Raw genomic sequence first — 16,425 nt, forward strand, 5'->3', positions numbered from 1 at the left:
TTTGATCTATTTTTTTTACTTTGAGTTCCTGTTAAGTAAAAGCCTTGCTATTTTGGTTTCTCTGAGACACTTCAGTACTTTGTATGTTCCTGCTGGACCACAGGGGCATTACCAGAGCAGTAATGAAGTCTGAAACATCAGGTGGGAATATAACTTAAGGCAAGACCAATAAAGTATCTTTGAAGATATAGGTTATTGGAAAATGTGCCCAGTGTTCTAATCTTAGCATAAATTAAACTTAGTTGTATTAATTAACAGGTTTTAATGTCTGCTGTCTTAAACAATGTTTTAAAACTATAGGGATTTGATTCAAATAAGTTCTTGGGCTCTCTGAGATCTGACCAAAGGAAGAAAAACAAGTGCCCCCAAAGATCTAAAAAGCATAGGCTTGTAACAACCTCATTAGGCAAACTTGAAGGATTTTATCAATTCTCCTCAGGCAATTCAGTGGTGTTTTTCAGTGGTCCTCACCCTGAAGCACTACCTCTTTCACAAAATTCACACATTTGACAAAAATATGTGGAAATCATGTGTAAAGTTTACAGGTTGGTTGAAGTAAAAAACTATTTATTTAAAAGGGCATGTTTAAATAAAGGCTTCAATGGAATGGTGAACATGTATAAATATCTAAAGTTAGGATTTTTTTTTAACTCCAGTCTTTCCTAATCACAAAGAAAGAAAATTGAAAAAAAAAATTAAATCATGGTTTTTAAAATGTGATTTAATTTTTAAAATTTACATTTCAAAATGAAAAAAATTAAATCACAAAATTTTAAATGAAAATTACAAGTGATTATAATAAATCTAAATCACTTATTTTCCACTGGGAAATTAGGGAGCACACATTAAACCTCATAACTATTTTGATGTAATGTATGCCATCACTTCACTGCCAAAGGGATGGGTTTACCTAGCAGGAATTGTCCTCTCAGATCCCTTCTCAAGACCCTGGGGACCATGTGCCGACAATTTCTGGGAGTGGCCTCTGGATGGCAGTATTCTTTTAGTTGGCATCTTGATCATTAAGACTAAGTTCCAGGGGACTCCAAGAATCATCTTTCAATAATCAACGTTTTAGTGTTCTCAACTCCTTATTAGCTCTGTGGCTTAGAGCAAGGCAAGTAACTTCTTCAAGTCTCAGTGTCTTCCACTGTCTATGGAGGATTCTATTCTAAACTTGGAAGGTAGTCACAAGGATTAGAGATGATAATGATAATTATTATAGGAACACTATTATTTATTGAAAACCTAATGTGAATAGGTACTGTGTAGGAACTTTACAAATGATATCTCACTAAGTCCTTCCAATTATCCTCTAATGCAGGTATTACCACTTTATCTTTACAGATAAGAAAACTGAAGCTGAGAATAATCAAGAATGCAACCTAAATCCCATAGCCACTCAGTGGTAAACCTGGAATTTCTTTCTAAGCATATAATACAAGTAAAGTGCCTACCAAAGTGCCTTGTGCACAGTAAATATTAGTAATTTTTAACCATTTTTAACATTGTTATTTCTATAACTTAAGTTTTATATAACTGTTGTCTGAAAGACATTAGAAATTTTTAATATTATTTCTAAGTGGACATAAAAGAGATATAAAAATCTATTATGATCTAGTTGTTCAGATATCTTAATTTTTCCCCAAAGTATATTTCAGCGGAGAATGTAAGGACAAAGCGAAGATTTGTAAATAAAAGTTATGGTCAATTAAATGTGTGAAATGTTATATATTTTATTCTTCTCCTGGAGAGTCGCAAGAAATATTAGTATATTAAAGACTCAGAGATGTCTTGCAATAAAGAAAACTATTAATCTAGTTTAATCCAAAGCTTTCAAATGTATTTAAAAAAGTAATTCTTTCTTCACAAAATATTTATGACCATCCTTTGAAACCGGTGTTCTGTGGAAAACATTTGAGAAAAATGAATCTTACGAAATTCCTCTTCCAACTTGAGCATGTAATGTTTTGATAATTCTTCTTTTTCTGCCAACTCAACTCCCTGCTGTGGATGTGGTGTGAAATGTCACGACTGACAATAAAATCTTTCTGACACTTTACTGTTAAACCTAACTTTTTCTCAGGCTTTTCTTACAGCAGTACAACATTCTTTCTACTTCTGTCCATACTGCAACCACAGGTAAAACTTGCCTGAAACTCCTGCTCACAGTCTTTCTTATCTTCTGCACCATTCAGTTGCTTCTAAACTTCTGTTGACTCTAACTTAAATTTTATTGCTACTTAAATTGCCATGTGATTATAACTTCACATTTAAATTATAAGTTCCTTGGTGCCTGGAACCATGCATTGTGCTGCCATTTATCCCTGAAAAAGCATGAACACTGTGCACTGCCCATTCAACAAATGCAACAAATATACACTAAACATCTCTAATATGCCAAGCTCTGTTCCAGGTGCTGGGGTATAGTAGTACCCCTGTAAGGCTGTCAGTACTTTAGTGGAACTTTCATTGTACTAGGGGAGATACATAAATGAGTCTTAGAATAAGTACATAATGTAATGTAATGTGAGATATAAGTGGTATGAAGCAACAGGGCATGTGAAAAGGCCTCTAGGGGCGCCTGGGTGACTCAGCCGATTAAGCGTCCGACTTTGGCTCAGGTCATGATCTCATGGTTCGTGAGTTTGAGCCCCGCATCGGGCTCTGTGCCAACAGCTCAGAGCCTGGAGCCTACTTCAGACTCTGTGTCTCCCTCTCTCTCTGTCCCTCCCCTGCTCACTCTGTCTCTCAAAAATAAATGTTAAAAAATTTTTTTAAAAAAAGAAAAGGCCTGGGGCGCCTGGGTGGCTCAGTCGGTTAAACATCCGACTTCGGCTCAGGTCATGATCTCATGGTCCGTGAGTTCGAGCCCCGCGTAGGGCTCTGTGCTGACAGCTCAGAGCCTGGAGCCCGTTTTAGATTCTGTGTCTCCCTCTCTCTCTGACCCTCCCCTGTTCATGTTCTGTCTCTCTCTGTCTCAAAAATAAATAAATGTTAAAAAAAAAAAATTAAAAAAAAGAAAAAAGAAAAAAGAAGAGGCCTCTAATGAAGGAATATTTAAGATGAAATCTGAATAACCGAAAATGAGGTCAGAAAGAAGAGTGTTCTAGACAAGAGGAAAGGGCCAGGGCAAAGGCTGAAGGCTGGCTCAATTTTCTAAGTTAGAGGAAAACAGGAAGGTCAGTGTGGCTAGAACAAGCATAATAGGTCAGGGCAATCAGCATGATAACACTTACAGTGGTGGGTATGAGCCAGACTGCAGTATGGAATTTGGACATCATTTTAGATGATATGGAAGCCATGGAATGCTGCAGACATGGGAATGAGCTAAGCATGTTTCCATAATGTTAAGAAGACCACTCTGACTGCAGGATAAATAATGGAATACAGGGGGTCAAGGTAGGCATCAGGGATGCCAGTTATAGGCTATCTTAGTAATTAAGGCAAGACATGATGGTGATTTAGGCAAGGGTGGTGGCAAGGGAGCAAAGGAGAGTAGACAGATTCTGGATGTATTTTGACAAAAGAGACAACAGGACTCGCTGGCTTGAGCAAATGAGAGGGTGGTGATATTGTCAATATGGGGATATCTGGGAGATCAGTGACCCTGAGAGGAAGGGGGTCAAGAATCCTTTTGACCGTGTTAAAGGTGAGAGGTCTATAAGACATCCAGGAATATGTGTCATTTTTACCTGATTTGGCAGCTCATGGGAAAAAGCAGGGCTAGATACATACATTGGAGTCGCTGGTACAAAAAACATTATTTGAAGTCATGGGCACTAAATCATCCTGGGAGAGATCGTAACTCCAAGGCACCCTAGAGACCAAGACTGAGAAAGGGAAGCCAAAATGGCAGGAAGAAACCCAGGAGAATGTTGTGTTGAGAAGTCCAAAAGAATAAAGAGCAGCGGGGGCGCCTGGGTGGCGCAGTCGGTTAAGCGTCCGACTTCAGCCAGGTCACGATCTCGCGGTCCGTGAGTTCGAGCCCCGCGTCAGGCTCTGGGCTGATGGCTCGGAGCCTGGAGCCTGTTTCCGATTCTGTGTCTCCCTCTCTCTCTGCCCCTCCCCCGTTCATGCTCTGTCTCTCTCTGTCCCAAAACGTTGAAAAAAAAATTATAAAAAAAAAAAAAGAATAAAGAGCAGCTGGAGTGAGGGAGTAGTCAGCTGAGTAAAATGGCAAAGATCCAGAAGAGGACCAAGTTGGTCAACATGGAGGCAATCGGAGCGGGTCCATTGGAGCAGTGATGACCAAAGCTGGGAAGAGTGGGTTGAAGGCAGAGGTGAGGACTGGTAAACACTCAGTGTAGACAAACTCTTCATAAAGTTCTGCTGAGAAGAGGAGCATAGAAGTGGGACAGGAGCCAGAAGGGACACGGAGCCAGGAAAGGGCTCCCCTGATCCCAAGATGGGAAGTACTAGACTCTACCTACATGGAATCAGAAGGGAAGATTGCAATGTGGAAAAGAGAGGGACTCATAACTCATTGTTTAATTATTGTAGAGTTTTAAATGTATTTGTCTCACATTGGATTGAAGAGGAGACTGTTTTCCAACATACGAGTTGCAACTGTGACAATCAATAGGAAACGAAACTGAGTGGCAGTAACGATAATATTAACTTGTATATAGGGCTAATTATGTGATAGGGACTGTTTTATGTGCTTTTCATATGTATATTTAACATCTAAATTCCTTTAAATAACAATTATTGTTCTCATACTACACTTGATGGGGAAACTGAGATATGGAGAGTTAAGTAACTTGTCTGATGTCATGGAGGCAGGAAGTGACAGAACCAGGATTCACACTCAAATGATCTGACTTTGAAGCTTTAACTACCAGGATAAACTGGCACAGGGTTGCACATCTGCTGGCATTTCCTCAGTTCACAAACTGTTTTATGACTCACCAGCCCTCAATTACCTCTTTTTTCTCCAAGTCATACAGTTACAAAGGTTGAAAGGAATTGTTTTTCAACTCTTTCTCTAGTTAGGGCAATCCTATGAAATGGCCCATTCAATTAGATGTGGGCAGCAATTCTATCAAAACTGTCCCTTTTAGAATATTTATAAACTACACATTAAAATAAAAATTTTGACTGTATAGGTTTTTTTCCATACAAGCATTCCTCCTATATACACAGTAAATATTACTTCAGTGACCACATGTGATTCACTCGTTGGAATATACTACAGTTTACTCCAAATGTGTATGTGTGTGTGCTTATTAATTTATGTAAGATGGCCATGTTCTTGGCAGAAAAATTAGAAAATACAGCTTACAAAAAGAATTCCACTCATTCTTTCATTTAATACACATTACTGTGTGTGCATTTTAGGTCACGCAAGTATTACAAATCATACTTTCAAATGCTATTTAAAAGCATGAGGAGGGGCACCTGGGTGGCTCAGTTGGTTAAGTGTCCGACTCTTGATTTCGACTCAGGTCATGATCTCACATTCATAGGATCGAGCCCCATGTCGGGCTCTGTGCTGATAGCACAGAGCCTGCTTGGGATTCTCTCTCTCTTTCCTCTTTCTCTGCCCCCCAGCACATGTGTGTACACACACACACATCCTCTCTTTCACTCTCTCTCTCAAAATAAATAAATAAACATTTTAAAAAGCATGAGGAAAATGCAAAGGAAGAATTTCAGGATACAAAACTATAGAAAGTATGTGAAAAAAATAGTAAAAAACAATTAAATCACATATACACACATGAGAAAGAGAAAGAGAAATCTAAACAGTAGCTATTATTTCTGGATGTGAGATATTAAGGATGATTTTTATTTTCTTCTGATTGCCTTTCCCCCCTTATTTTTCTATAATGAACATATATTACTTTAATACTCGGAAAAATGTTACTTCAAAAATTAAATATTTCTACCTATTATGCTGAGAGCACATGCATTACCAGACATCTGATTTGAAGCTAAAATGGAATCCATTAAGATAGTAAGGCATAGGGGATATGAGGACACGTTTATTATTTCAATTACTCAATAATAATGCTCCAAATGATTTCACTGCCAAGAGCACTGTTCAGAATGTGTGTGTGTGTGTGTGTGTGTGTGTGTGTGTGTGTTGTGGGGCACTACATAATTATCTATGCTAATTAGTATATATTTAACAAATGATGGACAATTAACATGGAGCTTTGTTTCCTGCCACTAGATCTACCTCGGAGAAAAAGAAACAGAGGAAGAGAGAGATCCAGGAAACATTTTCAAGGAAAAATTTTTTTTTAATTCCTTTAAATATAATAGAAAATTCAGATACTTTCCTCTGGCCCTTTGTTCAGGCTACCCTTTCAGATGCTTCTTGTTTTTCCCTTTAAATCTTTCCATTGTGAAAAATTATAAATATACTAACAATACATAAACATTTGAGTGCTCAAAAAAATGTACTATAAACCCATGCTCCCATCACCCAGCTTCAATAATTATCAACATTTGTGGGGCCTTTCTTTCTAATTGCTTATCTTGCACTAGTAGGAAACAATAATACTTATGAACAGGAAAACTCTGTAGAAAAAATTTTAAAGATTAAGGAAACAAGAGATGGGTTTTTTAAAACCTCACTGCACAGAGCTGCACTAAACTTTGAAGGAGTCCCCAAATAGCTTCTGAGGCCTATTGGTGCAGTCACCACCTTTCCCATCCAATGTGCCCCCTTCTTCTCCAACAGCTAAATAGCTATGCATTATTACGCTTGGAAAATGGAAGAACTAAAATAAAGAATGCACTAAGCTCATAACTGTGAAACTGTAAGGCAGAATTGGGGGAAGTAGGGAACATTCACCCAGGGAAAGTGTGGCCAAGAAGACAGCCTGCGGATGAGCCAGCAGCAGGCTGGGCAGGCCACTCTCATTTACAGAGGTCACCAAGCAGGGCTAGTGGAGCACTACCAAACTGTTGCCTGGTTGTACCTACCCAAACTGTTGTCGCTGCTTGTGGGCCAGGATGCAATTCTATCCCTCAGCTTCTTCTTTTTACAGGAGTTGTCTGACTTCTCAGAAAGACCTACTTCCTCCTTCCTAATTTCTCGAACGAGCTGCATGCGGCACCTTGTAAAATCCTGAAAGGAAATCTTCCCATGTTCATCTGCACCCAACTGGTTCATGATCTCAGCCACAGACTCTTCCATATTCAGTTGGCGGCAGACCATCAATAAGTCATTTCTACAGGAGGGTTGGACAGAAGAAAACTTGTTAGGAGAGACATTTGAGCTGGAGAACGTGGTCAATGGGGGTGGGGGAGGGGTGGAAAGAGCATTTCTTGAACATATCCACACACAGGAAACCTATTTCCAACTTCCTCATTGCTTCTAGAAAAGTGGTAAGTGTGCAAAAAGATGTTTCATCTGGGTGATTCTAGACAAGAACTCTATTTAATTATTTGGAAGAGTGTGGTGCCTGGGTAGCTCAGTTGTTAAGCATCTGACTTCAGCTCAGGTCATGATCTCACAGTTCATGAGTTCAGTCCCACATCAGGTGAGCACAACCCCTGCTTTGGGTAAAAACACAAGCCCTGCTTCAGGTGAGCCCTGCTTTTCTCTCTCTCTCTCTCTCTCTCTCTCTCTCTCTCTCTCGCTGTCTGTCTGTCTCTCTCTCTCTCTCTCTCTCTCTGCCCTTCACTCACTTGTGTTCACTTGCTCTCTCTCTCTCTCTCCTCAAAAAAACCCAAAAAATTATTTGGAAGAGTGGAGCAACTTAGAATCTTTTGGTTCTCTTTTTCCTCCTGTCTCCAGGCCTCTTCCTCCCTGTCTTTCTTTTGAAATTGATGGAGCACCTGTAGAATGCAGCCCTGTAATCTCACTACAAGATAAAGTTTCAGAACATAGAAAAGACATTGTTTCTCCCTTTGGCAGAGTTTAAAATCTAGTCCAGTTGTAAAAGAACAACAAAGATTTTAACAAGCTTGTTCTGAACCAATCAGCAAACTTTAGCACTTCTTTCAAAGACTATTTAATCTCAACTTGCATGACTCACTGCTGGCCTACCTCTGGTTTTTCTTAATCTTCTTTGAGTATTTTCCATCTTCTCACCAGCAACTAGCCCTAAGACTCAGAGCAGGAGTCAAAATCCCACACATCTTCCAGGACTAGGACATTATGTAAATGTGAGAAGTGGATGGATTTAAGACAAGAGGGGCTGGTTGAGTCTGGGGCTGGACTAGAGAAGGATACCCAGCCTGTATGTTCTCAAATTTAAAAATCAAAAATAAAACTAATTAAAAAGGAACAATAAGAACAACAACATGATCCTGGCCAAGAGCACTTGTCTAGAGGACATCATTTGACCCCTGACACATAAGTCTTGTTCTTTTCTATCTGCATTCCTTGGGGAAACATATTGTTCATATTGCTCCAACTAGAAGTCTCAATGAAGGTCAAAGGATTACAGAATTTAAGAGCTGGAAGAGACATAAGAAACTCATCCACGGTCACAAACAAAGCTAACTTGTGCTCCTGTCTCAACACACCACCAAAGTTCAATTATTTTGAGGACATGGCCAATTTGATGTTTGCTGATATCTGAAACCTAACCATGCAAAGTAAGACCAATTGCTGTCTTCCAGCCACCCTTCACCACTGCTGCTCCTGGTCAGGACTACTACAGTTTCCCCACCTTCCCGACGCTCATGGAATGATAGATAATTTTAATTTCTTCTCCTTCACTCCATCTTACCCTTAATTTCCCCCTCCCTGGTTCCCAGTGTCCAGTTTATTGTCAAATTTCTGTTCCTCCTGTCCTTGGAATGCTTTTATATTTACTCTTAATTGGGGTTTTCTGCTATATTACACTAGTTTCTCTAGCCAATCACCCTGCTCCCATATGTCATTCCATCTTCATGTTTTAGAAATATTTTTACACATAGCTACATGTTTTATTTTATTGTGTGTGTATGTGTGTGTACATATGTGTATTATGTATATGCCTATGTACATATAATTATATCTTTCTATTTGGAGGGTAGGTGGATGGGTAGATGAATAAATAAACATACACATAAAAGTAGGAATGGCAGATTAAATTATTAGTCTTAACTTTTCATTCCCCTGGAGTAGTGCTATACATCCATACCCTTGCCTTGACCTCAGGGCTAAGGACACTCATGGTAGGTATGTCTTTCCTTTTCCCTTAACTTTAGGCTTGACATCGAACTTGCTTTGGTTCCCTGGGATGTTAGCATATATATATATTTATGCAGTTGGGCTTGTCCCTGGCCACTTTTCCCTTCATTGTGAAAAGAACAAACCACAGTAGCCATTAACCCTCTAGTTTGGGCCCCACTTCAGCCAACCTGTAGACCCGTAGCCTAAAAAGAGCCACTTCAGCTGACCCCAAGATGTATGATCAAGGATAAGGTCTTATTTCTGCCAGTGAGATTTTGTGATTCCTCCCCAGCAATAACTAACACTGGAACAGTGTTTTGTTTTGTTTTAGTGCATTCATATGCTTATCTTTTTTTCCCTTCCCTGAATACAACCTAATATTCAGCTGGATTCATCCAAGACTTCAGGATGTTAGGATCGCTAAAGCAGTAATGCAAATAGAAGGCAAGGGTCAATGTTCTAATATAAAAATTTTATATTCTAATATAGAAATTTCTTGTTTATATTTTCAGATAATAGCCTTAACAGTTAGGCTTGGTAGGAAATAAAGAGGTTTTCTAAATTCCAGAAGTTCACGTAAAAAGATGTCACTAACATTTTCTGAATGGTAGGAAAATGGTGTCTTCACTCTTATGTTTGCCTATCTGTATTTTGTAACTTTCTATAACATACTCCACCACTTTCATAAATTCCTATGTCATTTTTCAGGTTTTAAAAATGAGAATAATAGGGGCACCTGGGTGGCTCAGTCGGTTAAGAGTCCAATTTCAGCTCAGGTCACCATCCCACGGTTCGTGGGTTAGAGCCCTGTGTTGGGCTCTGTGCTGACAGCTCAGAGCCTGGAGCCTGCTTCAGATTCTGTGTCTCCCTGTCTCTCGGCCCCTCCCCCACTCACACTCTGTCTCTCTCTCTCTCTCAAAAATAAATAAACATTAAAAAAACCTGAGAATATGGGGCGCCTGGGTGGCTCAGTCGGTTGAGCGCCGACTTCGGCTCAGGTCACGATCTCGCGGTCCGTGAGTTCGAGCCCCGCATCGGGCCCCTGTGCTGACGGCTCAGAGCCCGGAGCCTGCTTCGGATTCTGTGTCTCCCTCTCTCTCTGACCCTCCCCCATTCATGCTCTGTCTCTCTCTGTCTCAAAAATAAATAAACGTTAAAAAAAATTAAAAAAAAAAAACCCTGAGAATAATAAAAGCACCTATCTCAGAGCAGTTTTCTGAGAATAAATGACATAATGCATGTAAAGCACTTAACAGTTCCTGGCATATATTAAGTACTCAATAAATAGTATCCATTAATGATTACGTTATAACTATTGATCGTACATCTTTCACAATGCCCCAGTTTCATGATTAAGTCTTTAGTAATTAAGCACAAACTGCTCAGGGGAAAACAAGTGCTTATTGAACTGAACTGACTACCTCACTAAGTGGAGACATCTGTCTGCAGAGGATGCCTTTCCTCTGCCTGTGGCACACTTATGGGCGCACCCTGGTGAGAAACCCAACTCTGTCCAGACTTGTGAAGCTCTAGTCTACAAAAAGTGGCTTAAATAAAGAATTTGTGTTCTAGAAAAGCCACCTCTGAAGAGAGTGTGTAATGATACACTTTTAAAACTGGGCCGCTGAGAGGCTCATCTAAAAGATCAAAAACAAAATACATTGCCCTCAACTAAATATAGTCAAATTGTAATCTTTAAATAGAAATATGAGTTTCTTTCTTTTTTTAATTTTTTAAAAATGTTTTTATTTATTTTTGAGACAGAGAGAAGACAGAGCATGAGTAGGGGAGGGGAAGAGAGAGAGGGAGACATAGAATCCGAAGCAGGCTCCAGGCTCGAGCTGTCAGCACAGAGCCCGATGTGGGGCTCGAACTCACAGACTGCAAGATCATGCCCTGAGCCAAAGTCGGAGGCTCAACCGACTGAGCCACCCAGGTGCCCCAGAAGTATGAGTTTCTAAAAACCAAATGAAAACTAAATTCTTTCAGTTAGTTCTTCAGAACTAGCAATAACAGCCGACATGCCTGCAGAGGCAGTGCTATTATCCCCATTTCACAGGTAAGGATGTGAAGGCTGAAAGAGGCACAGCACTATTATGTGGCAGAGACAAGAACCTAAATGTGGAATCAGTCTGATTCCAACGCTCTTACCCTTTCCCTTCTATCATCCACCATCTTGAATGTCAGCGATACCTAAATTTTGGCAGGTGAACACAAGTGAGGACAGCTTGATTCAATATCATTAATTAATAATACTTTTATGTTAAACCAGAAAGACTATATACACCTATACGTTATTATCTACTATGTTAAATATGGATGGAATAACAAATTACATTTTGTTATCAACATGATGAGAAAACTAAGTTACACGAGAAGAAAAAAAATTCCCAAAGCTCTCCTTTACATACCAGGAGCTAAGCCTACAGAACTTGGATCACAGAGTTTTACCATGAGCCATTGTGCTAGGTTGTTTAAAATGGCTCTCGGTGAATTATACTCTCCTGTGACTGTGCGCCTGTACAATGTGCCTTGGCTATCCCTCCCTTCAACAGGCAGAGGCGATTTCCCTGCCCTTGAATCTGCGTTGGCTTTGTGACTTACTTGGACCAATGGCATGTGCCAGAAAGAATATTTCAGGATTGCTGAATACAGGCCTTAGGAAGCCTTGCAGCTTCCACTTTCAGCACAAGTCCGTCCAATCCAGGCAATCCTGTAGCCCACTCAGGCCCACAGGTGAGCTCTTCCTTCTGACAGCAGTTAGCCCCTGCACCATTCACTCAGGGCCTATACACAGTTGCATGACAACTTTTGGATGCAATTTTGGAAACTTGCATTTCTCTCCCTCTCTTGTTATTATTTTCACACGCTCGAGTCTAACTAACCTTCCCAATGTGACCACAAGGTCCTGGACGCTAGTGTGGGCCATGCATCAATCTCCCTTAAGATCTGTGCCACACCTGGGACATTGCCCTGTACATGGCAGAGCTCCATGACATTTGTTTTGATGGACTGATTCATAAAATTCTCAGAAGTTAAAAATGATCACTCTTTGGAAGGGAGTTCCCAATTTATTTGATATTTCCCCACATATACCTCTCCTGGTATTTTCTCACATAAGGCAGCACACGGATGCTCAGTAAGTATGAATGACCAATGGGCACCATAAAAACAACAACAGCCCTGTAGCCTTAGTGACAGAGCGGCATGACAGTTTCTTTGCTCTAGGCCAGGAACATCTCTCAGAGGAAGAGATACTAAACAGCAGTTGTCCCAAACCAAGATCATTTAGTGAAGTACTATTTCAGTAGCAGCAACATCTCACAGAAGACACTTGCATTCAATCCAAAACTCAACCAAAATTTTGTACATTATTTCAGAAAATACATTCATTCATTATAGAAAATGTAGACAAGCAAAAAGAAGAAAATACGAATTACATGCAGTCACTCTACCCAGCAATAACCACAGTGAACATTTTGGTTAATTTCACAAAATTTTGGTGAACGTTTCTACCTCTAAAGTTCTTCTAAATAAATAAATGTCCTCTAAACCCGTTTTTTACTTCCATCATTTCTACAAGGTTTTTCATATTTATTCATATTCATGTATGCATATCTTATCTTCAGAAGATGTTACCATGAGCAAGAAAGGATTCCAGTTTATAAAAGAGGAACTGGCAAGTCAGATAATATTTAGTTCTGTAGAGAACACCAGTCACCAGGCAGCAAAATTAAAATATGACTGAAGACCGATGACTCTAGCTCAAAACTGCATGTTTTTGCAATGTACAGCTATTACTTTATATATAAAAGCCTTTTTGTCTCTTGGCTATTCTTCTTCCTTTAACTTATAAAGAAATTGAGTAGGAAGTGGAAATTCAATGAAGCTATTTACCATTCAGGGAAATTCACAGCCTAACATCAGGAATAGCTAATGGAAAAGATGGGCTTACATCTACAGAGGCTCAGAGGCAGAGAAAAACATTATTCTTCCCCACAATGATACTAAATCCCAAACCCAGTTGGAATGAAGGCTGAGCAAAAGCAATCATTACTTTGAGTAAGAGGTAGATGTTTCTATTCATAATTCTCAGCAGACACCTTTGTAGGTAGGCCAGAAGGAGTTGTTTATGAAAGAACTCAAAAAAAGTCTGAAAGTTCACTTTGCCCCTAACTGTTCAATTGGAGTCGCACAAAAAAATGTAATTTACAAGACGCTAATTTCAGTTCCATAAATATTCAAAGTGTGAAAAATCATAAATAAGACATTAAAAAAAACAGGCTCTGGGCTACTGTTGGTAATTTCTGGGGATACCTGTTGGATGGAATGAATACATCTGCCTTTCATCATTGCTCCCAAGTGAAATAATTAAAGTGATGAACAAAACAAATAGGGAAATAAGGAAACAAGCCCATAGTTAAGATAAAAAGAGAAGAGCTTATCAAAGATAAGGGATTTCAACAAATTCCAGCAACATGTAAGAGAGATGGGAGCAGCTAGCCAGGATGATGAATGGTAATATTTAGAGCTGTGTACAGCGGGGTGGCCTTACCTTTCATAGCATGGAACACAGAGATATTGTTCACGTTGATGTGTCAGGATACAAGGTATAAGTACTTATGGAAAAAATGATCAGGATAACTAAAAGCACAATTGGGTAGAAAGAAACTACCCTAGGGAGTGGTGTGGGTGTGGGGAGGGAGGGAGGGCAAAAGACTTGCATTTTGTCACAAGCTCTTCTGTACCATTTTATTTTGTTTTTTTTACCACGTGCATGAAGTGCTTTGATAAGTCATGTTTTCAAATTTTAAAAAACCAAATAAGTCATTAATTTAATTTGAGATATGAGAGACAAAAGATTAGTATTTAAATATAAAATGAATTCCTACAACGCAATAAGAAAAAGATAACAACCCCACTGAAAAATGGGCAGAAAATTAACATAAAAGAAAACCTGAATGGTCAAAAAAGATGTGCAAAGATTCTCAACCTCACTACACACAAGGAAAATGCAAATTAAAGTAAACAATGGGGGCTAGAGTGCCTGAGTGGCTCAGTTGGTTGAGTGTCAAGATCCCAAGTCATGATCCCAGGGTTGTGGGACCAACCCCCGTCTTGGGCTCCACACTGAGTATGGAGCTTGCTCGGGATTCTCTCTCTCTCTCTCTCTCTCTGCCCCTCTCCCCTGCTCATTCTCTTAAACAAACAAACAAATAAATAAATATTAAAAAATGGGATACCATTTCAACACCAAGGATTGGCAAAAATGATTGTCTGACAATAACAAGTGCTGACAAGGAAGCAGAAACTTTCATGTGTCATAGGTGGAAGAAGGATTGGTACCACATCTTTAGAAAGGATGTATGCAACATTTATAATGGTAGGGTTAAACACACATTTGGTGTTCTGGTGTTAAACACACCAGAAATTTGACTTTTAGTTAGATATGCTAAAGAAACTTATCCATAGATATAAGGAAAGAAACACAACATTTCACAATATGTGAGCATGTCATATCAGAATGTGACAGCAAAGATTTGGAAAGAACTTAATAATATTATTGGTCATACTGATAAGAATAGCTAATGTGCATTGGATGATTATTGTGTTTCAAGGCCTGACTAGTGCTTTACATATATTAATTACTGTAATCCTCAAACCTCCTATGAGATTGATACTATTACTAGCTCCATTTAATAACTGAGGAGTTCAAAGAACAGAGGTGTGCGGGAACTAGCCCAGGTGCCTGCCAACAGAGAATGAATATATAAATTGAGGTTTTGTCAGGTAACAGAATACTACAGAATGAAGTTTTTGAAAGAAATATAGGTACCGTATATGATCATAAATAAATCTCAAAAACAGTGACGAGTAAAAACCTCAAATTGAAGAATAATATGAATAGTAGGATAGCACTTATTTAAAGTTTAAAAATATGCAAAACAACACTATAAATTATATATGGGTTTACACACAAGCAAGTCATTAAAAAAAAAGCCAGGAAGCATAAATATCAACTGTAAAGTGGGGAGGGAGGGAGGAGAATAGGATTGGGGAAGGGTATAAAGGGGATTTAACATGGATTTGTAAAATATTAAAAAATCATAGGCAGATATGGTACAATGTTAACATCTTTTCAATCTGGGTAATGGGTCCATGCATGTTCCTTGTATACTCTGTAATGGTCAGTATTTTAAATATTTCTTAATTTAAAAGCTCTAATATATAAAAGCTAATGCAAACAAAACAAATTTGGTCTGAGGCCATGGTTAAAGGGTAAAACAGTTACTATGTCATTCGTATCAGTAAGCGCTTACAGGGCATGTTTCTTGGAACTGATCAAATTAAATGATCCAAAATGTCATTTTGGAACTTTTGTTCACCGTTACCGGCTACAGAGCATATGATTATGTTCCTCGCACGATTTTCTAAGAGTGAAATTACTTGTTGTTAAATGGTGGTATCTCTCAATACAGTTTTCCAAACGTCCGTTGAGAAACATCTACCAATTTATAGCCCCACCAGCAGTGTCTGAGCTGCCCATACTTCAGCTAAGTTTCTGGGGAGCATAGTCTCATTCCCCATCTCTAAGGCCTTGCTTTTCTTCTCTGCAAAGGTATCCATACCACAGAACCCCAGAGACACTTTTCTCAGCACTGACTGCTGCCGTCTTGAAACTCCTCCCTTCAGCCTGGGTAACAGCCCTGTCTTCCAGTTCCCTCCCACCTCGATTTAACTGCTCCTTCAGAATTCTGGTTCCATATATGCATATTACCCAAGGCTTTCTCCACTGATGTCCTGTTTATTTTGACACCATACAGGCTCTCTGTGGATGACCTAATCTAAATGTGTGGCCTTATCTATCACTGGGCACACTGACTCCCGAATCTCCACGTCCACTTTAGTAGCAATCCGTTTTCTATTGGGGAGCTACACTTCTGTGCCATGCATTTATCCTGAACTCAAACTCCTGAACAAATTCATCATCTTCTAACCCTTCCCCAGGTTTATTTCTCCTGTCTACATAAATTACATCACCCAGTCACCCAAGCCAGAAATCTAGAAGGTGTCTAAGATGTTTCATTCTCATTTATCCTCATGTGCAAGCAGTCACCAAGACGAGAGATTCTGTAGTCTAAACAGTGCTCACATGCATCCCATCCTGGTCATGCTTGCCACTCAACCATTTTCCGTCTGGTTTACCACAGTAGTACAATGACTGCGTCTCCTCCTCTCCAATGGGCAGCCAATGAATTACTCTTCCCTGCTTAAAATCCTTTATTTGCTCCTCCCAAGACTGT

At 39.3% G+C, this 16,425-nt stretch overlaps 1 protein-coding gene across 1 annotated transcript in view; it reads right to left on the reverse strand.

The window, feature by feature from the left end:
- The window catches only part of LOC125935263 (uncharacterized), a 117,992-nt gene that overhangs the window by 23,869 nt on the left and 77,698 nt on the right, over positions 1–16,425 (reverse strand). Inside the window, exon 2 of the mRNA XM_049648900.1 lies at positions 6,937–7,184. Coding sequence (XP_049504857.1) covers positions 6,937–7,184 — 248 coding nt within the window. The remainder of the gene's footprint in view (positions 1–6,936; positions 7,185–16,425) is intronic.

Source organism: Panthera uncia (genome assembly GCF_023721935.1).
Source record: "Panthera uncia isolate 11264 chromosome A1 unlocalized genomic scaffold, Puncia_PCG_1.0 HiC_scaffold_17, whole genome shotgun sequence".
In the NCBI taxonomy this organism is placed as follows: Eukaryota; Metazoa; Chordata; class Mammalia; order Carnivora; family Felidae; genus Panthera; species Panthera uncia.